Below are 25560 nucleotides of genomic sequence, written 5' to 3'. Positions count from 1 at the left end.
TTACAATTTTGCATAGGATCAGGTAGCTAAGGTTGGCTTTTTTTCCATTAATACATGAAATAATTATTTAAAAACTGCACTTTAGATTTACTTATGTTATCTTTGTCTAATATAAAAAAATGTTTGATGATCTGCAACATTTAAATGTGACAAAGATGCAAAAAAAAAAAAATCAAGGAGACAAATATTTTGTTCACCCAATGATTGTAGTCTTGTTTTATCTAACAATTAAACTTTAATCCCTGGAATTTAGCTTTTAACCTCAATTTTTTTCCTGATTCTTATATTCCCCCTTTGTAATGGACGTCAGTGAGAGAAGATTACCAAAAATCCTGTCTTTAAGGTGAGAAACTTAATCCAGGCTGCAGGAGATAAAAGTACAAGACACCAGAAACTCTCTGCACAATCAAACCTTCTCTCAACACGCAGAGCAATTTGCTTAGAAAAAACTATTCATGAATAGGAGGCACTAATTACACTGTATTGATTGTGTAATTAAGTCTCATTATATAATCCAGTGCTGGGCCTTTGAATCATTTCTCTTTGCCTGCTTCCAACTGAAGGTGAACTATTTCTGTTCAGACAGTGACACCTAGTGGTCATTTTAAGTAAAGGACAAATGAGTAAAATAGGGCATCATGCACTTAACAGGCCATTTAAACAGAGCCTATACTGTGAAAGTATACTGTCCTTCACCTTCTATTGATCAGTGAACCGGCTGGTTTTACTGTATACAATCAATAGTTAATTAACAGCTAACAAACTGTTCCAATGCAATCCTTCTTTTTGATCAACATGAAGTTTTAAATTTCACTCTTGTCAAATAAGTCAAATGAGCTTTGGATAAAAGTTTAATTCACAAAAATACATTGACCAATATAATGAAAATGTACTAAAATGTACTTTAATAATCCATAAAAGCTGGAACATCATTGACAGAAAAACACAAGAAGCATTATTAGAGTTGGTTTAGTATAATATATTTCAGCTTCAAGAGACATAGAAATCAATCCTTATTTTTCCCCATATTTCTTCTATAAAAGACCCATTTTTTTCTGAAGCATTATTATGCAAAAAATGGCATTAGAATATATTATGGGAGCTATGAAATCCCAGTGACTGAGTATAAAATTAAGTCACATCAGAGAGAGATATTTGCAGAAGAGAAGTCCATGAACAACAGGGCGAACAAAGAAAAAAATATATATAATAAAAATAATAATAATACATATCATAGACCTTGATCTATCATCACTGACATGACAGGCATGGAGAATAGGTGTATGGCTATAAAAAATTTCTCACTTTTCCACTTGATTTCACTTGAAAACATCTACACTTAATAACTGATGCATTTTTTCATGCTCGTTTTTGAAGAATATTTATAATCATACAACTAAAGAGGTCAACTTCCATGTCGTTCAAATACGATATTGATATTGAAAAAAGATGAAAAATACTGAAGTTCTAGCTCTGTTTTTCCTTCTTTAAACGTTATTTTTCTTTTTGTTTAACTGTCATCAATGAAAATACAAGGGGCTGCTCTCTGGCCTTGGTGGTGGCTCTTGGACACTTTTTTCTTTACTTCAGAGGCTTTTATCATCATAAGTTTGTGTTTGTTTGTTGGTGCAGAAATGGAGACTGTCCATTCAGGGTTCACACTGAAACTGAGACACAGAGGAAGGTCCTCGGAGGCGAGAGTCTTCTCTCTCGCTTACTGTCTTTCTCTCTCTTTACTCTCTCCATCTCTCTCTCTCTCTTGTGTAGGTCGTCCTCGTCTTTGATAGGAGCAGTTCAGTCAGCTGATTCACCGTTTATGGCTGATGGAGGTCGGGGGGGTTGGGGGAGGGGGGCTGTTGGAATGCTGGCACGTTCCAATCAGGGCAACAGTTCTTCATTACAGCATTTCTGGAAGAGATGACAACCATTTCAAGACTTTATCTTTTAGTTTATGCACTATTCACAGAACACTGGCCAGGTCTGAAACCACATACTGCACACTACAACTACTACTTTTACTATGACTTTAACATACACAGTACTTTGCAGAACTTTAAGGCATGTTTTGGCCAAAACTGAGGCTGAAGTAAGGTGTGTAGAAGTGAGTAGGCCCGCCTGAGGGCAACGACAGGCAGGAAGGAGGATCAACACAACCCAGGCCATGCGCTGGATGTCCTTGAATATTACCAGGGGCATGGGAAAATATTCTGTTGAAAAACTAACAAAGTCCACATCTTTAGGGTGGAGTAAGGGGTGGATGTGGTGAGTAAGCATGGCTTGGGTAGGCTTGCCATGAGCCCCTGGTCATGCTGTGGATGTCCCAAGGGCCTAAAAACCACTAACAGTCTCTAGGCGATTAACAAGGGGGGAAAAGCCCAGGACAAAGGAGAAGCCACTGAGTTTCACCTTGGCTGCCGAGTAACAAACCTGTGATGAATCCTTAGCACACGAAATGCCCAAAACTTGTGCAAATGATTACTGCTTACTAAGTTACAGTTAGTAGTTAGTATGCCATTCCACCATACTAGAGGCCCATCATCTCTACACCATGTGACGTAATTGCCGATGTATTTCTGGTCTGAGCTCCAGTGGCTAAGCTAGAAACAATTTTGCATAACCATTGGTCTGTAAATAGAATTAAATAACAATAAGAATGTTTCTAATATTTAATCAGCTATGCAGCAGTTTGAGTGTAATTTATCAAGATTTTATGTGGGTTGGCCAGTGTGCTCCCTTAACATAATTTAAAAATCTAGTATACATCTGGGGATTTCCCCCATATACAGACTGCATATCTGAAATGTACTACCTACTCAATGTCACGCCATATTAAATTTTAATAGTGACAGAATGTGTTGTTCGGGGCATAGTCAGCATTTTTTAAAGCAGAAAATCAAACAAATAAAAACACAATTTGTATAAAGAGAGAAGTTGTACAGAGAAGCAGGATACAAACAAAGTTTGCACTGACTGCTGTATGTGAGAAAGTAGGGAAAATGTGGGGGAAAACAAGATCAAGTAGGTGAAAGATAATGTAGAGTAACTGAATTTACAAAAGTTTAAGTTGGCATATTTTGTTTCTAAAGAGTGTTTGTGCACACATTTTAATGCTTGTGATGTAGATATAAATATCCATTTGTGATTTATGATCTGAATGAGTTTGTGTTCAAAGTAAGGGCGATACATAAGGGGGAGAAATAAAGCTACTTGTGTCCAACTAAAAACAACTTGAATATTGAATTGTGATGTTTTAACAATCCATTTCCACCCCCCATTCTTTACCAATGCATAATTCTACTTTCTGATTTATTTTAACGGAAGGCAAAAAAAAGAAAGAAGCAGTGAAGAAATAAAGTTCAGAGGCAGAAACCATGACAAAAGTTAGAATTATCGGCCCCCTTCAAAACAAATAAACAACAATGAAAATTAATAAATGAACTAAAGGATACATATATTTAAATATTTTTCCCCACAGTATTATCAGAGCATCATTGGCTGTTGATGCCCTCTAGTGGCCAACCAATGACATTACATATTTAAGAGGAAAACTGGAGGGAAAAACAAATTAAGCCCACTGTACTGAAAATACTGGGAGGCAAGAGTTTTTACTGTAGCCATAGTCTGAAAATGTCACTGTTCTGTTGTTGTCCTTCAAAACACATGCTAGTATGGTGAATGTAGGTCTCTGCTGTACTGTACACATTGCACAACACACAGTTGTTTTTTCCAATACTGTTTCAACTATACAAATCTTATCTAAATTACACAGTAACCAAAACAATAAAAGAAGATGACGCATAGCATTGCTCAGCTCTGCCCACTGGCACTGCTTACTTTTTACTTACTCTGTTCAATACTAACTGCCCTCTATGAGGTGTATTTACTAAACAGTAAACCACTATTAACGTTTCATGAATGAATTTAGGATAAAGAAGTGGCCTTCCTGGTTTGCACTGTTATTCACAAAGCATCCTGGGATCGCTGGCACATAACCTTTACCCTTGCTATTTCAATCTGAAAAACAAAATGCTAAATGCTTTTATTTATTATGTGTACTTTTTGTCCTTAAGTTTTTTGGCTCATGAGTCAAAGTTCAGGATCAACCAAGGACCCTTAAAACAGATCATCTGATCTACACCTTGTATTTTGAAGAAACATGCTCCTCATTTTGATAGAGGTTATCTTTTTCTATACATCACTTAATGTCTTGTAGAGATCAGTCTAAGATCAGGAGGTAAGACCTGCAGGGAAGATGCAATGTTCACTTACAACTCCTCTCTCCTCCCTGGAGACTCAGTGGTGTTTAAGGCTAAAGTTAAAGATAGCTCTGAGTGAAATCTTTTCTTCGATTCTGCTCCTTACTTGAGACCAGCTGCCGGGGTTCACACAGTCCACTGATCCCTCCCTCTGAGCTGCATGAGACAGTCTGCTAAGCTCCTCAGGGGATGCTTAAAGAGAGCACAGGTGGAAAGGTGGAAGAGATCTGTCCACCTCTTTGGTGGACCCCCAGAGCAAGGAAAGATCTCCCAGCTGTGACTCATTTTCCAGGTTTATTCTGTGGTCAAACCACATTCTTATGAGATGCTTGGGAAAGATTCCCAGGATAATGATTTGCAGGTATTCACAATAATAGAGATGGTGTTATGATAACAGAGTTTAATAGGGTAGGATTTAAATAATGCGTACCTACAGGAGAATACCATATCTGTTAAACTTGGTCCAGTTGTTTGTTTTGGCAACAGCGTCATTATCAGAGCTTACAAAAAAATGACTACCCCAGTGAAAAATCATACTCTGAAACTGATTTAAAGACACAATTTGGAAACATGTAACAACCACAATTCTGCCTAACAGCCGACAAAAGAGTCAGCTAACAGAGTAAGCAAAGCTGCTGTTTGTTCAGATAAATGGTGAAAACATGGACACATTCTACAGCTCTTTACATTTTTGTATAAACTGTATACAAAATGCATGCAAATGCAATGCACTGTATCCCTCTAACTTACAGTGATATCTGATTGCAGACTGTAAATTAACTTCTGATAATCTAAGCATTAATGCTAATCAACCTCAGCCTAAAGGCAGGCATGGAAACACTAAGTCCAGTTTTGGTTTGATTAATACCATGTCCACACAACATGCGTCAGATGTAACGCTGCATCGCACACTCGGTGTCCACACTGCAACCTTTAAAAAATTAAATTATCTGCCCTGTGAATTTCAGTTTCTCCTTGAAAAAATAAGGCATCTTTGCTTTTATTTCAAATGCATATAAACAGACGTGTGGTGCTTTCTTTAGACAAGCCTTTGACAGCCAAGTCACACCATAACAACATTTAAACATGGATATGATATTCATGCACAACTATCTCTGCTTTGTAAAGCCAGTAAACAAGTTATGTTGAGTGAGGAAAGTCAAAGAAAATCAAGGAAATATTCCTATCTGGGAATCTGAGGGCCTCCAAACTTCATGTGGCCTTTAGATTAGCTCAAGAACAGTGCGTAGAGAGCTTCATGGAATGGGTTTCCATGGCCGAGCAGCTGCATCCAAGCCATACATCACCAAGCGTAATGCAAAGCATCGGATGCAGTCATGTAAAGCACACCGCCACTGGACTCTAGAGCAGTGGAGACGCGTTCTCTGGAGTGATGAATTGCGCTTGTCCATCTGGCAATCTGATAGGCGAGTCTGGGTTTGGCGGTTGCCAGGAGAATGGTACTTGTCTGACTGCATTGTGCCAAGTGTAAAGTTTGGTGGAGGGGGGATTATAGTGTGGGGTTGTTTTTCAGGAGCTGGGTTTGGCCCCTTTAGTTCCAGTGAAAGGAACTCTAAATGCTTCAGTATACCATGAGATTTTTGACAATTCCATGCTCCCAACTTTGTGGGAACAGTTTGGGGATGGCCCCTTCCTGTTCCAGCATGGACGTGCACCAGTGCACAAAGCAAGGACCATAAAGACATGGATGAGAGAGTTTGGTGTGGATGAACTTGACTGGCCTGCACAGAGTCCTGACCTCAACCCCATAGAACACCTTTGGGATGAATTAGAGTGGAGACTGAGAGCCAGGCCTTCTCGGCAAACATCAGTGTGTGATCCCACAAATGCGCTTCTGGAAGAATGGTCAAAAATTCCCAGAAACACACTCCTAAACCTTGTGGAAAGCCTTCCCAGAAGTGTTGAAGCAACCACATTATGTAGACATCAGTTTAACTTTTAAAAGTTTCATTTTGTATGCTTTGAGTCAAACTAACAAGTTCATGTGCATTTTAGAATCCAGTTTCAATCACATTAACATGATCTGACTTTTTCTTACTACATGCAAACATACTGAATCTTTGTGTGGCTGAGCACTGGGAACCATTGATACAGTTCTGTTTAGTAAAATCTCTGATGGACTGAGGTTTTCACACTAAGCAAATTATATTATTAAATTCACAAGAAACTACAGCTAAGTCCTGAAGCTGAAAGCTGAATGACTCATACATTCTGGACACATTAGGATTCTGTAGTAGTCCACTGACAGGCATTTCTTTTAAGGTGCACAGTTTATTTTTATATTTAGATGTTCTACGTCAAGGTAAATGATGTTACACATGCTACCTAATACTACAGCAAAATGATCCTTAACATGAGCCACTGCTTTTGCTGCTTTGACAAGATAAACAACTGATTTAAAAGAAGGCAATTATAAAGTATTTAACAGCAAAAATGGACAGTGAACAAAAACTGGCTGGGAAATGTTGTCAAACACTGCTGAAAGATTGCTGACATTAAGATCTCAGCCATGTTTTTCTAGTAAGATCCACTCAGAAGGCAAAGACTGCACTGGGAGATTCTCTTCACCCTCTGCATGCAGAGTTTAGACAATAGGAAGGAGGTTTACTTATGCAAAGAGAGCCAAATCAAACAGAAACATGAGGTCATTTGTTCCACCGGCAGTTAGGTTTTAAAGTAAGCTGTAGGTATTGTGGCCATTAAATGTATATTATGGACTGTTGGAAATAACATCTCACTGCCCATCCATCATGATGACTCCCATGGGAGTTATGTATTATATGTATTTATGACTTTGACCAGGTTTTATGATGTGTATAGCCTCTGTTGTGAACCAGATTGCCCTCTGGGGGAATCAAGAATGTCCAATTCAAAAGAAAAAAATAAAATAAAAGTACAAAAAACTTCCAAACTGAAGTCTGGACTTAAAAAGTTTAAGGAAAAAAGCTCAGTTTCCAACCAAACATTATTCTGAGTTTAAACACTGAGGTGGAAATAGCCCACCTGCTGCATTTTGACCCAGTCTTAGATGTTTTAAAAATGTTGGAGTAAATTATTTACAAATTTAAAAATAATAGTCTGCACCTCATGTACACCTTCCTTACAGGTATCAGGGCACAGTTACTACCTGCCCCAGTGAACAGTGACAGCCACTACAATGACTGATGTCTCAGTAGGTCAGTAAACTAGAAAATGACCATGTTGTATAAAGAGAAAAGTCCCATTAACTCTCTCTCTCTCAGTGCTGTCCCAGGCTAGCACCATAACCTCTCCCTCTCTCTCTCTCTTTGCAGTGTACAAGTGGTGTGTTGGGTGCAGTAGAACAGTGGGGCTGTAATCCCATTAGTGTTGGTTCATTGGCCTGGCCAGCGTGTGAACGGGGGGGTTTCAGGAGGGTAGACAACGCCCCAGGGCCTGCTGACAGAGGCCCCACTCTCTCACACTGGACCAGTAACTGACCAACACAGATGGATTCATACAGGGAACGCAGTGGGTGGTTTAGTGACCCTGATGTCTGGGCCAGCACAATGGTTCTGTCTGTTTGACTAATCCTGTGTTAGAAGCAATATCACACTTTTATTTCCCCACTAGAAGATAAAAGTGACTGAAGTAGGTAGAAATAAGATCTCTACAAGTTGCTGAGGTTCACTGATTTGGCAGCACTCAAGTTTTGTTCATTCAACATGGCCCTAAGCGTTAACAGTGCTTGTTAAGGCTTCTGAGGGACTGTGCTTGTAAAATGAGGGTTGTTCAGCTACACCCATTTTAATTTGTCAACAACAAAGAGTCTATTTACTGACACCAGACATGCACATTTTATGCTACAACTGTTTTTTTTAACAGTAACATTACAACTGCATATTTTCACCCTTCACTGCACTAAATTTGCAGCAAACTAAACCTTTTAATGTTTATTTTGCATGTAAAAAGTGCAAGTTGTCTTCTTTTTTCTCATACAAATAACTTTCCAAGTGATGCTGACAGCAAACAAAGCACTTTATCAAGAAAATAAGTCTTTTTTTCTTTAAGTCATACTCTATAGATCAGTGGATCTTAACTGGTCTAGCATCAGGACTCATCACCACCTCTTTAATGAGAAATTCCAACCCAAATTTCTAACATTTTTCAATCATAACCAAATGTTTTTTTTTAATGAAAACTGGGGTAACTTGGACTTTAAATAGAACAAAATGTGACAGAACAAACATAGTTCCTGCACACTTTTAAAAATCAAATTTAAGACTTCATAAGACCTTTTTAAGAACTAAACTGAGCAAAATGAATACCAGGTTTTGCAGGGTAAACAGTCAAAAATGAAAGGAATCAGATTTCTCAGTAGATCAGACCAGGGCTGAATTTTCTGATTTAATGAACTGTTTATGAAATGTCAAAAAGTATAGGGCAAAATACATTTTTTGTCATAAATGTTCAAATTTGATGATTTCTGGCACACGAATGCCCCTATTCTACCAGTATGTTGTATGGTGATATTTTTCATAACACATTTTACAGGTGTGCTGAGCTGATCTTAAACAGTTTAACTATTCAAAAGCAGAATTAGGCTTTTTGTCAGGGAAGACCTGTCAATACAGGTGGACTTCAATGATTTTTCTTGGGCAATCTGGTAGCCCAGATGTTAAACAAAGGGACTAGTGTTTTACAACAGAACATAGTTTATTAAATCATAGTGAGTCAGATGAAATCAGAGAGGGTCTATGAATCATCCCTCAGGAAATTAAGAACATCCAACACTGAATTCCCTGAATAATGGAGAATATTCATGAAACAACGTGTGGAGGAAGATGATCAAAATCTTACAAGGCTGGCTAGAAAACAAAGATTAGATAAGGATATGTCTTATTTAAAGTGCATTCTACAATTTAAGACCTCTCACTGGTAAAAATCATACTTTTTAAGACATTTTATAGCTTTTTATTTCAAATGTGCAATTCAAGACCCTTTAAGGATCTGCGGGAAACCTGAACAAAGAGATGGAGACGTGTCCTTCAAAATAAGAGCACATCAGTGACTTTTTTTGCCACATTTTTGTTCCAAGGCTACATCTGCAACCCATTTTTGAGTCCTGAACCACCGGTTGAGAACCAAGGCTATACATTATAGCCTTCTAAGTCAATGTAGAGATGCTAAGAAAGAGAGCAAAGTAGCTTCATGTAGCGGTGGTATGCTAGGAAACTATTAAAAAAGATTCAGTAGTAAAATATGACTTTGTAAAGTAGCTCAGCCTGTAAGGGCTTAGAGCAGGAACCAGAGGGTCATGGGCTCAAACCCAAGTCAGACCAAAGATTGGTCTGGTAGCTGGAGAGGTACTGCTTTACTTCCTCCATTAATGCGTTTGAAGTAGATCCTGTTTGTGCATGTATGACAGTCTGTGTGTGCAACATGCTCAAGAGCTGAGTGTAAGTAATATATTTCCTCTTCAGGGATTAATGAAGTATATGATCTTCTGCATGGTGGTATAAGTGAAAAATGTATTTATTGCTATCAAAGGAGTTATTTTTTGTTTAGATAAAAAGGTCAGCTACGGGACAGACCCACTGAACATTGCAAAGAGAGTGTCGCCCAAGGACATTTCAGCGTGGTCGACACCTACAGAAATGACAGCATGAACAAAAGTCCTTCAGTTTAAGGACAAAGTGTCACTGCTCATTTTGAAAAAGCCTGCGGCCCATTTGTATCCATGACAAAAGCGGTGAGGGTCAAATCAAATTTTCTTAACCTTAAGGCAGTTATAGTGTGTACAGAAACTCCTGCAGGAGCAAGAAACACCAACTAACATTAAAAAAGCAATGTTGAGACCTCAGTTCAAATCATTCCTATCTTAAAACTCACAATCAATCAAATCCACATGAAGGGCTAGAACCTCTCTGTCTACATTCATTTATTTCATTTCTAGCACTGCTACTGAAAACCACTCACTTAGTAGTAGTAGCACTCGTTTTACTTTAAGCTTGAAGTTGTGAGTACAACAGCTTGGATTCCTCTGAGAAGTAACTCTGGCCTTTTTTCTCCCTGGCCAATTTGGCCTAGAAACTCCATGTGAGGCTGAATACACATCATGAGCTCTCAGATGATTTACCCAACTGACTGAACCTGAACTCATCTTTCAAAGGAAAGTTTCCACATCAGGCTGGAAAAAGTCTGTCTGTAACTCTGAGTCTAAGAGCCAGGGGTTAACTGGGGTTAAATCTCAGGGGCACAAATGTGACATATGGCCTACAGTGGGTCAATGTGGTGAGATACTAAAATTAGAAGTGGGCAATATGGTGATGTATATACTGCTAGATGACAGAGATTTACCCTGCGAGGACTTTGCTAATAGGCATTATAAGCTGTTAATAAGCATGATAATGTTATAGTAACTTTATGATTCACTGTTACATAAAAAATTGCTTTGTGATTCATTTTAAGTCCCTTAAAGGAACTTACAGGTGCATCTCAAAAATTAGAATATCATGAAAAAGTTCAATATTTTTTGTCACTCTTTTCTGAAAGTGAAACCCATGTATTATATAGACTTGTTACACATAGAGTGAAATATTTCAAACCTTTATTTCTTGAAATGTTGATGATTATGGCTTACAGATAAGAAAACCCAAAATTCAGTGTCTCAAAAAATTTGAATATTACATAAGATCAATAAAAAAGGATGTTTTAAACAGAAATGTCAGGCTTCAGAAAAGTATGGTCATTTCTGTGCTTCAATACTTGGTTGGGCCTCCTTTTGCATGAAATACTGCATCAATGCAGCGTGGCATGGAGGCGATCAGCTTGTGACACTGCTCAGGTGTAATGGAAGCCCAGGTTGCTTTGATAGCAGGCTTAAGGTCATCTGCATTGTTGGGTCTGGTGTCTCTCATCTTCCTCTTGACAATACCCCCTAGATTCTCTATGGGGTTCAGGTCAGGCCAGTTTGCTGGCCAGTCAAGCACAGTAACACCATGGTCATTGAACCCGATTTTGGTACCTTTGGCAGTGTGGGCGGGTGCTGGAAAATGAAATCAGCATCTCCATGGCGCTTGTCAGCAGAAGGAAGCATGAAGTGCTCGAAAATGTCCTGGTAGATAGCTGCGTTGACTGTGGACTTCAGAAAACAGTGGACCAACACCAGCAGATGCCATGGCAGCCCAAATCATCACTGTCTGTAGAAAATTCACACTGGACTACAAGCAACATGGATTCTGTGCCTCTCCACTCTTCAAGGTCCCAGAGTCTGGAGGAGGAGTGGAGAGGCTCAGAATCCACGTTGCTTGAAGTCCAGTGTGAAGTTTCCACAGTTTCACTTTCAGAAAAGAGTGACAAAATATATTGAACTTTTTCATAATATTCTAATTCTTTAAGATGCACCTGTATAGTATGATTTGATTTCAGCAACTCAAGGCCACCTTAACTGATTTTGTCTTAATGTGTAAGGAACATTTAAGAAAAAGCCTTCTGCTATGGAAAAGCTAAAAAGGGCTGTTCAAGGGGGCTGAAAGCCTTTTGGTAATGTCCACACACGCCAAGTACAGAGACTGTTGTCCTCGAAGCGAGCGGCCCTGGTTTTATTCTGGCCTGTGGCTCCTTTCTCACTAATCATTTCCCACTCTCTCTCTCAACTTTCACAACTCTATTCACTATCCAATCCTCTATTAAAGGCAAAAATCCTCAAGGGAAATATAAAGAAACAGTTGTTTAGCAGCTTGCTGTAAACACTTCTTCTGACACCTACTCCACAGCAGCAGTCACAGGCATCAAAATTACTTTATGGAAAAGATCTACTTTGTTACTGATGATCTCATTTGCTTTTCTAAGTCATTCAAAAAGATCCATATTAATTTAATGCCAGCTAAAAACTCCGTACAGGTGCTCAAAGTTAATACATCATTGATGTTTCAAACAAAGATAAACTAGTCATATCTATATAATGGTTTAATTCTGAAATTTGGCCAAATGGAAATGTCTGCTTTACATTTAAACAAAAAAGGAAAAAATGTCTCATAGCAGCTTTAAAATAGTGTCAAGCTGTAATCAGATATGTAGTTTTTATAATGATCTATGACATAGTCTTTGGTAAGTACCAGTAAAAGCTGGTTTGAAAAATAAATAACTTTCTTCTCAGTTTAGAAGGCTTCTCAGGCTTTGGAAATCTCGTTTTCGTGCCTGTTTTCAGACTTCCTCATCACTAGTATCCGGCCAAAAATGTAAAAAAAATGCTCTGAAAGAAGAAACGAAACTGATTTTTCCAAGGAAACAACCTGATGACTGATCAGGCCTTCCTCCAACATAACCAGCTGTTACAGTCTGCAAAGGTCTGTATCTTAATTAAGCTCTCATTCAGTGACTCATTTATTCTCTTAACAGGATTGAGATTATAAAAAGAACACGTTAACGACAGCTCATCTCACTTTTGAAGGCTGACTCAGGGGACGGTAGCCTGTCCAGAATTGTTTACTGGTTCTGAAACTGAATGGCATCAACAATGTCTCTCAGGATGGCAACTGCTGGTATTTATAGAGAGCGAGAAGACATTTAGTCCCACACATGCAATTCACAAAAAAGCTGTTTGACTTACTGGTTGACAAATAAAGAACTTCCTTATTGGACTATTTTAAACTCGTGATACAGACTTAATATAAAATGCCCCAGACACCAAGATGCTGTACAGAGAATATACACAAAAACCTTTTCACATATAACTATTTCATATAGAGTAAGGTACTCAGAGTAAACTTTCGCTTCTCCAAGGACTCATATTTCTAAATTTTCTTCCTATGGTATCTTGTTGGACCCATATCTGCCTGGAGGGGGGGCTCTCCCTCTAAATTTCACCCTCACTAGTTGTTTTAAATGTCTCTGTGTGGTTAGGTTCTTCCTATTTAGGACTGTCGACTTGGTGTTGCTATGCAGATAAATCTAACTCAGCTTTGCTGCAGGCAAAAAAACTGGTAATAAACTCCAGTTGATGTAAGCAGATTTATCTAAAGTGACATAAAAAGATCAAAGTTATTACGTAACACTAATCAACCGTACTTGTGGACATGCATAGTGACGAGAGAAATATGTCAGCCACTGGCCTTTATGACTAACACTGTGTTATGAAATTTTACACGCACGCTCACACACCTGGCTCAGAGCTGCTGCAGGGGCTGGAGGGGGACTTTAAAGCAGGACACAGTTGGATTTCTTTTTCGCCTTCTTCTTTTCCACTGGCGTTTTCCTATTTATCTGTCTGACCAGGTCATAGAAGATCTGAGAAAAGGCACAACAAAAAGAAAAAAGATTTGTTATTGTCAGAGGTAGAACCATCGATTCCTTTCAGGCAGGTCCTAACACAGTGTGGCAGCTTTCAACAAAGCTGCATCACTAAATGGATTTGTGCCGTTCACAATAAGTTTGATAATGAAGCACGGGCAGGTAGGTTTAATCCAGTTTAGCCTACTACTTTCTGCATCTCAGGTAAACAACACAGATCTTTTGTTAACCCAACACAAAACTGATGAATTTACTGGTTCACACGTAAAGGTAATATAATGTTGGCTATTAAGGAGAAGAGATTTTTTACAATGTATATTTATCAGCAGTATGCATAATGTATTATCAGGCCCAAATAACATCGCTCAGCTTTTTAATATTTTTACTCAACATTCTATTTTCATAGCAGGAGACTTATTATTGAAGAGGCAGCATATCATGACCATCACCCTTGACTGCAGGCATGTATTTTAATACTAGCTGCAAGAAGCTGAAAAAAAGTGTTAAAATGATGGCACAAGAAGCTGCGATACATTACACCTGAATCACCATTTTCAGGAGGGACATGCTAGCCAATGTGTCTCACATGTGGGATACCAAAAATTAAAAAAAAAAGAAAAAAATGCTCTGCAATTGTAGCTGAGTGGCTGTAAACATACCTGGGGGTTTGCAAATGTATTTTCTTTATTGGGAAACACTGCTGTCTTTGTGCATACTTACATCGAGGACGTTGATCTTTGACTTAGCAGAGGACTCTAAAAAGGCACAGTGGTTCCACTGTCTGGCCAGATTCTGGCCCTGCTCCTTCCCGACCACACGCTCATCCTCCAAGTCGCACTTGTTCCCCACCAGGATCATCGGCACCTGAGGAAACAGGTATATATTCTAACTTGGAGGCAAGATGCTCACTTCTACCCCGTGGAGACAAATACAACATATTTTATGTGTTAATAAAAAAGTTTTCAACACATGTGTCTATTAGTTAGAAGTGACAAGAAAATAGGTAAGTAAAAATAACACAAAGATCGGAGAGCAGGAGGAAATAAATGTAAAAGAAGCATTGCAAGCAAAGAAGCACTGAAAGAGATGAAAATCAAGAAAAAATTGTTTTAGAGTAGAAATTAGAAGGAAACTAAGGATGAGATGAGAACGATGTTAACTACTAGGTGAAATACTGATCTTTCAGTGAGAACAATTGGAACTACGAATTCCAGAAAAATGTTCATCCTTATCAACTGACGATCCAAAACTAGCCGATGTACATAGCTGGCTTGACCTGCTTTGATGGCCACTGAAGTTGTGCACATAAAAGTAACAATGGAGGTGCAAAAAATGGTACTTTCCAGATGAAGCAATAATTTTGAACACTTGTGGCTTCAATAAAAATCTAATATGAAATAATCCTCAAGACAAACTGATGGAACAGATTTTTACACAGATGTTGCAGTGTTTATTTTAGTACACAAAGCTTTAAAAGCATCTTGTTCCGATTTATTTTTATATGCAATGCATGTGACGGAAAACAAGATCAATCAGTATAAATAAATGCCTGATAAATTTATCACTTCATTTAGTTTGCTGTCATCCATTTCTAAATACAATACTAATTTTAACCCTTTAGCCCTGGTCTGACAGTGCATCATGCCTGCTTTGAGAAAATCAGTATGGACATCCCAAGCCACTCCCCTATACGCCTATCAATACAGATGTTACAAAACTGAAATGGCCTTAAATGCAGTGACTGCAGATTTAAAATGCACATCCCCTGCAATGCAGTTAACAAACACTTATTGGGTGGCAGCAGACACTAAACTACTTGATGCAAGGCACACCTCAATCAGTATCATAGATGATGAAGTCCCTCTGCTGTCGGCACGACTAAATGCAAAGATACAGGATTATGTCAAGCTTCTTCAAACACCAGAAAGTTGTGGGTTAGTCATGAGTAATGTTGTATGCAAGCTATGCAAAAACAAGGTAAAATACTGCAGCAATCTTCATCTACACATGACAGGAAACCATGCATATCAGGAGTTGGCATCAGCAGCTAGGCTGTTAGACCCAGCCATTTTGTGCTTTCACATCCAGCACTGAATGATGCTTTAAGTTTAAATCCCCCCCCCCCCAAAAAAGGATCAGAAGGTCATAAGCAGAACTTTATGCTTTATTTGCAAAGACTTAAATCGTTCAGCGTTGCGGAGAATGAAGGCTTCAGGCAGCTGCTTACTACTAAGTGTGAGTAATGCCGTTTGAACCCCACTTGTATATTACAGAAACTGCAGTTTTATGCAGATGAAAAGCCAAATCATAAAAATAACAGTAAGAGAGACAAAAGAGAGGGCTGTTACAGGTTAAGAAAATTTGATAATATTGTATTTGCATTTATTAATAGTTCAGTGATTCTAAACAGAATATTCAATTTTACTTAATGGATTTTTTCTTTACTCTCTTGGATCTGAAAAAAGATCCAAGAGAGTACAATAAAAAACAGCTGTTGTAGTGAATTCTGTGTTTATCCTCCAAAAATGGAACAAAGGAGACATTAAAGTATTCAGCACTAGGGGTGTACATGTAAGTGATAGCAGTACAATACTTTTCAACAAAGGCTCTATTCATGTGCATCCTCACAGTAGGAGAGTGGACACATAATTACAAACAACTACCAGTCTATTAGTTCTAATTTGAAGGCTAGATTAGATTGTCACAAAGACAATCAATGAAATCAATTGATCCCTGTGGGAAGGAAGGAAAGTCATTGAGGTTACACAACAGTGGCAGAGGAGATTAAAGAATCAATAGAAACTAGCAATGACTGCAGTTTTCAGTTTTATTTTCTGGAATAGGAAATCATTTGAAATGTAAAAGAACACTACAGAAAAAAACTGTCACTGACAAGAAGTGCAGATGGTTTTGGAATCTCCCAAACTGCCAACACTTCTGCTTTCTGGGCCCTGAGTCAGATGTTTCAACAGCCAAGGTCAAAACAAAAAACTTTCTGAGGAAGAGAGAATATTCTGGGTAAAAACTTCAGCTCTAACTGTCACAGCGGGCAAAGACGGGGGCAGTCAGGGTGTCGGGATGCGTCTCATCCTGCCTGCTGTTTCCTGACCGGCTATCTAGGGAGCACGCTGGCCCGGAGGAAGTGATGGCAGCCCCGCCCAGCCGGGATAACATCGCTTTCCTTCCTGAATGTTTTCGAACGTTTCAGCTGGATTCCACGCTCCGGCTGCTCTCTGGAATTACATGATAGTGTGAGACTGTTTGTTTGTGTGTCCGTGTGTGGGTGCTTGCCTTCACTCAGCATGCAGTGTTCTTTCACATTTAAGCTTGGCTTTACTATACCACCCACATTTTAACAGTATTGACAACAGAAAAGGGCTCAAATTTGAGGAGGAGTTTTTGTGTTTTTATGTCTCAGGTTTTGAGAGGCTTGCAGGATATTTGAGTTTGTGGGAAAGCTTAGCAAGCAAGATACACAATCAAGTAGTGGGAAATTCTGCATGCAGCACAACAAGCACAAATAATATATCTGGAAGTACGGATCTATTTAGAGTGGGCTTGCAAGTTATAAATCAGTGCATGGGAAATCCTGACTTCTTCTTGTCTAGAAACAGCCCCCAGAGGTGATCTGGCAAAACTGGATATTTGTTAGAAATATGCTAGAATCCTGACATGCACAAACTTGCCCCAAACTACCCCATCCCACCCGCAATACTACTGTTCAAAGGCTGATTTTTTTGACAGCAGTAAGGGCTCCAGAAAATGTAAAATGTTTGAAGGCCCAAAGTGATCACTGCAGGCTCTTTTCTCTCTTGGCTCTATCTGGGCTGAGGGGCAGACGACAGGAAGCTGCGATGTTTAGATTAACCCCATGGAGGTTGCTGCTTGATGTTTGATATCCAAACAAGCCCTCACTCTGGACTGCTGAACGACATTTCTCCCAAGGGGTCCTGGGAGAATTGGTGGTATGCCCTCCTAACACAAACTCTGAGCCAAGCTGGGATGAAAAGATGGAGAGAGAGAGGGACAGAGAGAGGGATGGTAGGACGAGAGGTATGCAAGGGAAAGAAAAATGTTCAGTGTCAGCAGCACATGAGGCAGCATTAGCCTACTTGAAGAATCCACGCAGCCCACAGAGAATCTGTTCAGACGTTGTTAACATGCTACAGACAGGTCCTGTCCCGCCCACACTGGCATGCTACAGACTGGATTGTTGGGAGCACAGAACAGGGGGAGTAAATGAATGGAGCCAGTCGTTGCAAATGGAGCAGTGAGTCACAAACATGGAGTCAAGCATTAGTAGCATCCAAGTCACACAAGAAGAGACGTAGATGGCCCAGAAAAGTCACAAGACCTCTTTTACATAAAAAAATGGGGAAGGAAGTACGGGAAGTGGGCTTTAATATATCGCTGACTGCTCACTTACATTGTTCTTCACTCATAATGACATTTTTAAGAGCTGTGGAATTTTGGCCCTACTGTGCCTAATGCATAGTCATTAAAGGGTTTTTTTAAATGAGCTTGGCAATAGTAAGTAGGTCTGTGCATTTTGCCAGCTTTGCAGCAAATGGTGCGTGGACAAGCTGAGAAGAAGAACAGCTGTAGCTGCAACGACAATGCCTGTTTTCGCTCTGAAAATGCTTAAAAAGCTTTCTCGGAATAATAAATAAGTCCATGTGGATGGAAAAACAAAGACATTTTAAGCATTTCCTTTGGTTGTGCATTCCTGCACGGGGCAAAGAAAGATAAACAGATGTCACAGCCATCAGAGGTAAAAACCTGAATCACTTAAGTCTGATACCAGACAGAGTACAGGTAATAACAAGATAATCACAAATGTTAAGATGTTTAAAGGGAGCACAGTTTGAGAAGAAAAGAGCAATAACTGTTTCCTTGCATGTTAAAGGAGCCACTGATCCTGCGATCCATCTGTTAGCCTGAGGCTAACCTCAGCTCTCTAACCGCGGAGGCTCTAATGAAGTACCACAGCCTCACAATCCTGTGTGCTTTTGATGAGCTGAGGCTTTCCTTGCACATCATCCCTGACAGTCCAATCACCCACACAGAGTGCCAGACCACAGTAAGACCACAGGGCTGGCCTTAGAAGAGAGGAGGGAGCAAAAGGTGATGAAAAAGCCAGTCAAAACAAAAGGCACAGGAGAATACTGGCACAGATAGAGAAGAAAGGAGGCCAAGAGATCGACCAGAAGAAACACAGAGAGAAAACTCATCTATGCCAGGCTGCAGAAAGGCTATGGAGATAGTTGACAGGGAACAGAAAGAGGGAGTAAGAATTAAGGAGTGAGAGAGAGAGAGGGTTATGGTAACGTTCATTCTCTCCAGAGATCACCAAAAAAGGGCATCTCAAATCCTGCTGACGCACTATCAGCCCCAACCAGAGAGGGGATGGAGGGCTTTCTCACTCAACAGCCTCACAATCTGACCAGAGATACAGAAATATGGAAATGTGCTTTTGACAAACAGCAAACTAATGAGATGACACATCCTCTTTTTATGTGCACAGTCACAGATCCAAACTGACAGCCAGACCACAAGGGAAAAAAAATTATATTGTATGAATAAAATGAAAAACTCAGGGTTGGAAATTTAGCTGGTCAGATATAGACCATTCTTTTTCTTTTACTGGACTCTTAGTTAAGTTTGGGCTGTGGCTCCTTGTCCGTGATAAACACAGATGAAGTAATCAAACCGCAGGGACCTAAGTGACGCTAATAACAGCTAATGCTAGGCTACACAGAGTAAACAAATCTCACTAAGTGCTTTCTCATTGTTTTTACTCTACAGACAACACAAGCACAATAATGTGACACTATCTGCATTATGTCAAGCTATTACTATTTTGTAGAACAAGATCCAGTGAACGGTGTTGAATGGTATCCATAGCAACAGTGCAATCTGGTTGAGAACAATGTAGGCGGCTGAGAAGTGGTGGTGCTGCTGGTTATAACCTATCTGTACTACTTTCTGTCTCTACAACCCATTCAGCCATGATGAAGAATAAAAATCATGAATTCAACTTTTGTGTGCACGCCGTTTACTTACATCCTCTGTGTCCTTTACTCGTAGAATCTGTTCTCTCAGGTCCTGGAGGTCATTGAAGGTGGACTGTGCTGTGATAGAGTATACCAGGGCGAAGCCTTGGCCGTTCTTCATGTACAAGTCCCTCATTGCTGTGAACTGCTCCTACACAGCAGAAGAAACAACAAAAGGCTCAGTCATATGCTCTCTGGAGTTCTATAACTGTTGCACATTTATTCTTAAAGACCAAAGCATGTAACAGAAGTCATATTAGTGTGACCTCCTCCAGGATTGATATGTGGTTTAAGTGCAGAGGAATATCAGGATCTATGGCTATAGCTTCAAAAGCCCTCACACCTCTCTGTAAAGTGCAAGTAGACTGTCAGCACACTTTGATGTATCCACTAGAGACAAATGTGAACATGTATGTTGCTTCTTCACCAGCAACATATAAACAACACAAACACTCTATGGTATGCTTCTACCAGCAAAAGGCAAGCTACACCTAAAGGAAAGACTTTGAGCACTGTGTTTGGAGTAAAATCCTTTAGCAGTGGTGTTAGGAAGGTATAAATAATATTTACCATATTAGATCAGCCAAATTAACCCTTTACCAAAAGCATTACATGTACATTTGAGACTAAAAAAATATGACAAACCAGCTTCTGCTCAATTAAAAAATGTCCAGCTCATACAGGATCTTTGGGGTTGATGTGTAAAGTATGTGGAACATAAATATTGTTGATATGGAGGACACCATACTAAATATTTCAGCGTTAATGAAACAAAATCTTATCTGAATGCCCAAGACGGATCATTGATTTCAAATGTAAACAGGGCAATCATTAAATGCTGTCAGCCAGTTCAAGTACCAATGGACCAACATCTCCTCAGCTGTGACGCCATGAGAGCTGAGATTCTAGAAAATCAAAGAGCCCAACATGCTTTATCAAATTAACAGAATACTGATAGATTTATCTGCAAATGGACAGTCTCGTCCTCACCATTTTAGCTAAGTGACACACAAACCTGATCTTTGTTTTCACAAATAGTGACAATACAACAATTTTTGAGGGATCAGATGGACTATCCTTTAATAATAGCTAAAATATCTGCACAGCACATCATAGAAGTGAATCTGATAGCTGTCTAGACATTTTATTTATAGACACAAATGCCAACCTCATAGAGGAAGTTATTTATTGAGACTATTCAAACTGGCCGACCAACCAGCCTTACAGTCAAAATGTCAGTGTTCAATACAGCAACTCAGGGGTCCTTATATACAGTCTAACAGGGTATCAACAGAGATGTCAGTGGTGTCCAGTTCACTTACTGTGCCCGCTGTGTCAAGAATTTCAAGCATACATTGCTGCCCGTCTACCTCCACTTGCTGTGAAAGGAAGAAAAGGGCATGAGATTCAGATAATAAAAGGCTTCATATCAGGTCAGAAAGCACATTATATTTAAAACGGTGCAGACAATTAAAAAAAGAAAAACAAAGACAGAGAGGTGAGATTAGAAGACAAGAATAGATGTAAAGAGAGAAATGGAAGACAAAGAAAGTAACACAAAGAGAGGGGGACAGATGAGGGGAAAAAAAAGAGCACAATATCATGACGTGAACCTGCAGAGCAGCTGCTAACAATCAGCTCATTCCTCTCCCCCACTCCGTCTCCCTCTCTCCCCCCTCCAGGGACACTCACCTTTCTGTACGAGTCTTCTATTGTTGGGTCATATTTTTCCACAAAGATTCCCTGTACAAACTGAACTGTCTGTAAGAGAAGACACAGAGCAAGCGCACGTCAGCTCAATGTGACCCCTGTGTCATAAGAACACAAACATCCTGAGTGGCAAATATGGCTGAAGTGCCATGTTTCCTTGATGTGGAAGCACTGCAGCCCTGAGGGATATTAAAGATGTTGATGGTTTTGCCATTCAGGATGCAGGAAAAAGAAATCTTTTTCTCAGCACATGACAAAAAGAAAATAAAGAGTCGAAGAGAGGACTTTGCTATTTCAAGGACTGGGCTCATGGAGGTCTACATTAGGGGCAGATGAGTTCAACCGACTGAATCTTCGAGGTGTAAACATGTCAGCCTGCCAGTTTGAGGGATTAACCTGACACCTGGTAGAAGTTAGCTTAGCAGGCACGAACCATCACATAGACATTCATGACTCCCTCACAACATTGTCAGAACAACATAATACTAAGAAGTTTAGCATTTTCTTCCTGTTCTTTATCAGCCTAAAGAAAATGCGATCAATATCATAATCCATGCAGTGAGACTGAAATAAACAATCTTTTAGCGATGGTCTTAAAGAACAATAAATTATAATACTAGGCTAGAAGGTGTAAACACTTGCAGAGAAACAGAAGCATGTTGCCTTTAAGTAGTCAAAGCCAAAACAGAAAGAGTTCCAGTGATAAATGAGAAAAGGGAAATTTAAATCTGCAGCTCTTGTAGCTCCCTGTGACATAAATGAACATCAATTTTCTCTAAAAACTTTGAAGCAAATTGGGTTTCTTGCTGTTTAACTGACAGTCTAACAAAGTGTTGAGGAAACAAACTGCAGAGGTGTTAAACAGTCTTTAGGTGGGGGGTCAGGAAGGAGTTCAGTTCAGGAGGGAATACTCACCAGAGCGGATTTGCCCACACCTCCAGAGCCTAACACCACTAGCTTGTATTCACGCATGGCGGGTTTGCTTCACCGGACAGCCCAACAATCTGCGCAGGACAAATGGGAAGAGGAGGGGAGGGGGGGGATGAAATGTGAAAGACAAAATGAGAAGAGTTCAAAAATCAAGTCAAGGAAAACAAACAATATCTTGCTTTTTTCCCAGGCTAAACAAAAGGTATTTTCCCAGTCTGCTCTCTGAGATTTTCCACTCCAGAAAGGAAGGATTCTAGTCATTCCTGGAGGTTATGGACAAGAAGAAGCACAACAATGGAGGGAACACCCATAAGTGGAGCTGCTTCAGGGTGGAGGAGGTGAAGAGTATGTGACCCCTCTCTAACACAAACCAGCTGTGGTGTATGTGTACAATTGTAGGGGGAACTGAGGAGGAGAGGATGCATGGAGCTGGCAGATTTTCCTCCTAATGACACAATCATCTGGCCTTCACACACCGAAACACACCCTGCTGTCAGAAGTTTCAGTCACTCACTCATTACTGTTGTTGTAAAACAGAGAGATGGAGTCAGTCTTTTTCAACTAATAACAGAAAACAGCTGAGGGAAGTGGAAACTGCAATGAGGAGGATATTGTGAAATCACTGGAATATCCCTTTAAGGGACATGGAGGCTTCGAAGCCCTGGCACACACTATGTGGCGTAAAGTCTGTTGGGTTAGCCAACTGGGTCACTACAAGTTGGGCTACAGAGATGATGAGACGGCTACACTGAGATTTAACTCTAGCTGGGTGTAGTAGGGGATTTCTGCTTCTCTCACTACTCTCTGGCTTTGAATCAAATTTACATTTTTGTAAAAGATGTCTTACAGGGAACTTTCTTGTGAAAACCAGAAACTCAAAATGTATCAAGAGGTAAGATTTTAATAATTTCTACACTTTAAGATAAGTGACACTCCAAGGCAAAAGAGGGACAAAATGCCCCTCAGTTTGGAGCTCCAAAGATTAGTCAATAAATCAATTACAGTCTTTTAACCCAAGCAATAAACTTGTGACAAAAAATAAATTTCCATGGAGAGATACATGCAAACACAACAAAAATTTGACCCCATTCTCATTCAGCCCCCAACTAAAATTTCCACAAGAAAACTGAGTGAGACAGGGTGTGAAATTAGCAGGCTATATTCAGGAACATTTACAACAAGCAAGTGAGTGCAGATGGTGACATTTTATCATGTAATCACTGTATGACCACCTCAGTCTCTGTGCAGGTAATGAAGCAGGTTGCTACTCTTTCCAGATTCTTTTCCGCTCTTTTATTGTTACTGTGATTAGATTTAATTACTCAGTGACTTGATAAAAAGACAAAAACAGCCACCATATTGGATTTTTGCTGAATTCTGATATTTCCGATCTTATTTTAGCCAATAATGATAAATACACAACATATCCTGTAAAGAACACAAAGTGTCGCAAAGAGAGGAGGAGTCAAGTGCTGGGAGAGGAGCCGGGAGGTAGAAAGCCTGGTAATTGTTTTATGTTTGGAGCTCCATTCAAAATGTTCACAGTGGGCTTCCTTGAGTGTGTGGCGCCCCAGGCATGCACCTATACAAAACAGCATGGTTGCACATTTTGCATTTTTTTTAGGGCCAATATATGATATATACTGCCTAAATGTGCAGCCAATGTATTGGCGGGAATGTTCATATCTGCCAATACAGATATCAAGCTGATACTAGCATGCATCCCTACAGAAAATTTCATGAGATTCTCTTAAGTGCATATGTGATGGGGCTTAGCTGGGGAAAAAGATTACAGGGCAAGAATATTGATGAATTTTGAAAAATGCCAAAGTTATTGAGTTACTCTTTTACTTGAATATAAACATCTGGTTTCCTTAGGTTATGTCCAAAATGTGTTTGTTTTTTAATACATAACTTTTGCCACGGTTGTATCTACAGACCACACATCTCCAGTTTGCAAGAGGCCCTTGAAAAAGAGTTTTCAAACTAATGCCAACCCTGTCGTTTTAAAACTCAATGATTTGACCCTTTATGGTCATGGTTTATGCATTTTGAAACTAAATACTTGGTGGTTTGGACACAGCATTGGCCATCAATTAAAACAAGCATATTTGGATTTGGATTATACGGTACAAGCAAAGATGTACAACGGTGCACATACATCATCAGTGGCTCATATGTAGTAAAAGCCCCATGATACCTTTTGACCTTTGATGGGTCATTCAGAAAGTGATTACACCAATTTATGTTGAAATGAACTGTCTTGCAGCCATGCTCTGTTCTTCTTATCAAAATTACATAACTGAACTCTCACCATTTTTCATTTTATTTTCATATGTTTGTTTGGATCATTCCCCACTTGTAACTATGATTTTCTTTTTAACATCTTCTGCAGTAGGTAAAGGACAATCAGATCAAAATCCCAACAGAGTGAAACACAGCATCCCAACATAGACAAAGCTGAGGTTACACTACATTATCTCCAATGCATGGCTGTCCCCATCAGTAAACCTAGCAGTAATACTTATATCCAATCTTGATTCAAGAGAAAAAACAGAGACAGTAAAACTTTAAACATCAGAGGAGTGAGAACTGGAAACCAGGAGATTCAACTTTTTAAGTCATGGGTTGAAAAGTGCATCATTCTGCATCAACACAAAGTGAGAAAGTAGGGAAGTCTCGAGAAAGACTGCATCGCTCTGCTTGATGATCAATCTTTTTAGCAAACCATCAAAAGCCAATTGGCAGCCATTCAGGGAGGCAAACGCTCCCCTCCTACACTGTTCTTTTTACAGCACACAGCATCCAAATACTCAGAAGGGGGAGAACTGGACTAAAGACCTCCAACTTCAATCACAAGCAGTGACCATGTGGGATATGAAGCCTTGAGTGTGAATAATTTATACTCACTAATCCTCTACACACAGAAAGAGAAGTTCTCCTTGCTCGATCAGAAAGGAACCCAATGGGAGGGAAAATAAAAGAACAGGACTGAACGAGGGTGTGCAAACAGTCCCTGCTGCAGCTCCCATGTAAACAGCCAAGTCCAGAGTCAAGTACATACAGTGTCAAATAGATGTCACACAGACAATGTCACACTTAGATTTAGGCTACAGCTCACTTGTCAGCTATCCACACATCATGGTTCGAGTATGGACACTGTGGGCTGACCCCTGCTAAGACAAAGATGTCAGAAAACGCTCAGCGACAGCGGCTGTTTGCTTATCATTATGTGACAGATTCAGGAGTCCTCATGGGGGATGTCTGCTCTGCCAGAAAGTGTACATACAGATTTTTCCCTTCCTGAAAATCCTTGAAGGACAGGCAAAAAACCACAG

General features: G+C 39.7%; 1 protein-coding gene across 4 annotated transcripts in view; it reads right to left on the bottom strand.

Annotated features, from left to right (window-relative positions):
* Positions 1-879: 879 nt before the first annotated feature.
* Positions 880-25560, bottom strand: part of LOC121528659 (ras-related protein Rap-1A-like) — a 34507-nt gene continuing 9826 nt past the window's right edge. For 3 of the 4 annotated variants that reach the window (XM_041816198.1, XM_041816206.1, XM_041816222.1), the window contains exons 2-8: positions 22208-22296; positions 21275-21343; positions 20905-20961; positions 19593-19733; positions 14250-14393; positions 13401-13526; positions 880-1908 (exon numbers count right to left, since the gene is read on the bottom strand). In XM_041816198.1, the coding sequence (XP_041672132.1) occupies positions 13437-13526; positions 14250-14393; positions 19593-19733; positions 20905-20961; positions 21275-21343; positions 22208-22264 (558 nt within the window). In that variant the 5' untranslated portion in view covers positions 22265-22296 and the 3' untranslated portion in view covers positions 880-1908; positions 13401-13436. Of the gene's footprint in view, positions 1909-13400; positions 13527-14249; positions 14394-19592; positions 19734-20904; positions 20962-21274; positions 21344-22207; positions 22297-25132; positions 25254-25560 lie in introns of those variants that run through there. The other variant, XM_041816215.1, reaches the window with a different exon arrangement.

The sequence above is a fragment of the Cheilinus undulatus genome, linkage group 3 (genome assembly GCF_018320785.1).
Source record: "Cheilinus undulatus linkage group 3, ASM1832078v1, whole genome shotgun sequence".
Lineage (NCBI taxonomy): Eukaryota > Metazoa > Chordata > Actinopteri > Labriformes > Labridae > Cheilinus > Cheilinus undulatus.
The sequence above is the reverse complement of the archived record's forward strand: the minus strand, read 5'-3'. Positions and strand labels throughout refer to the sequence as shown.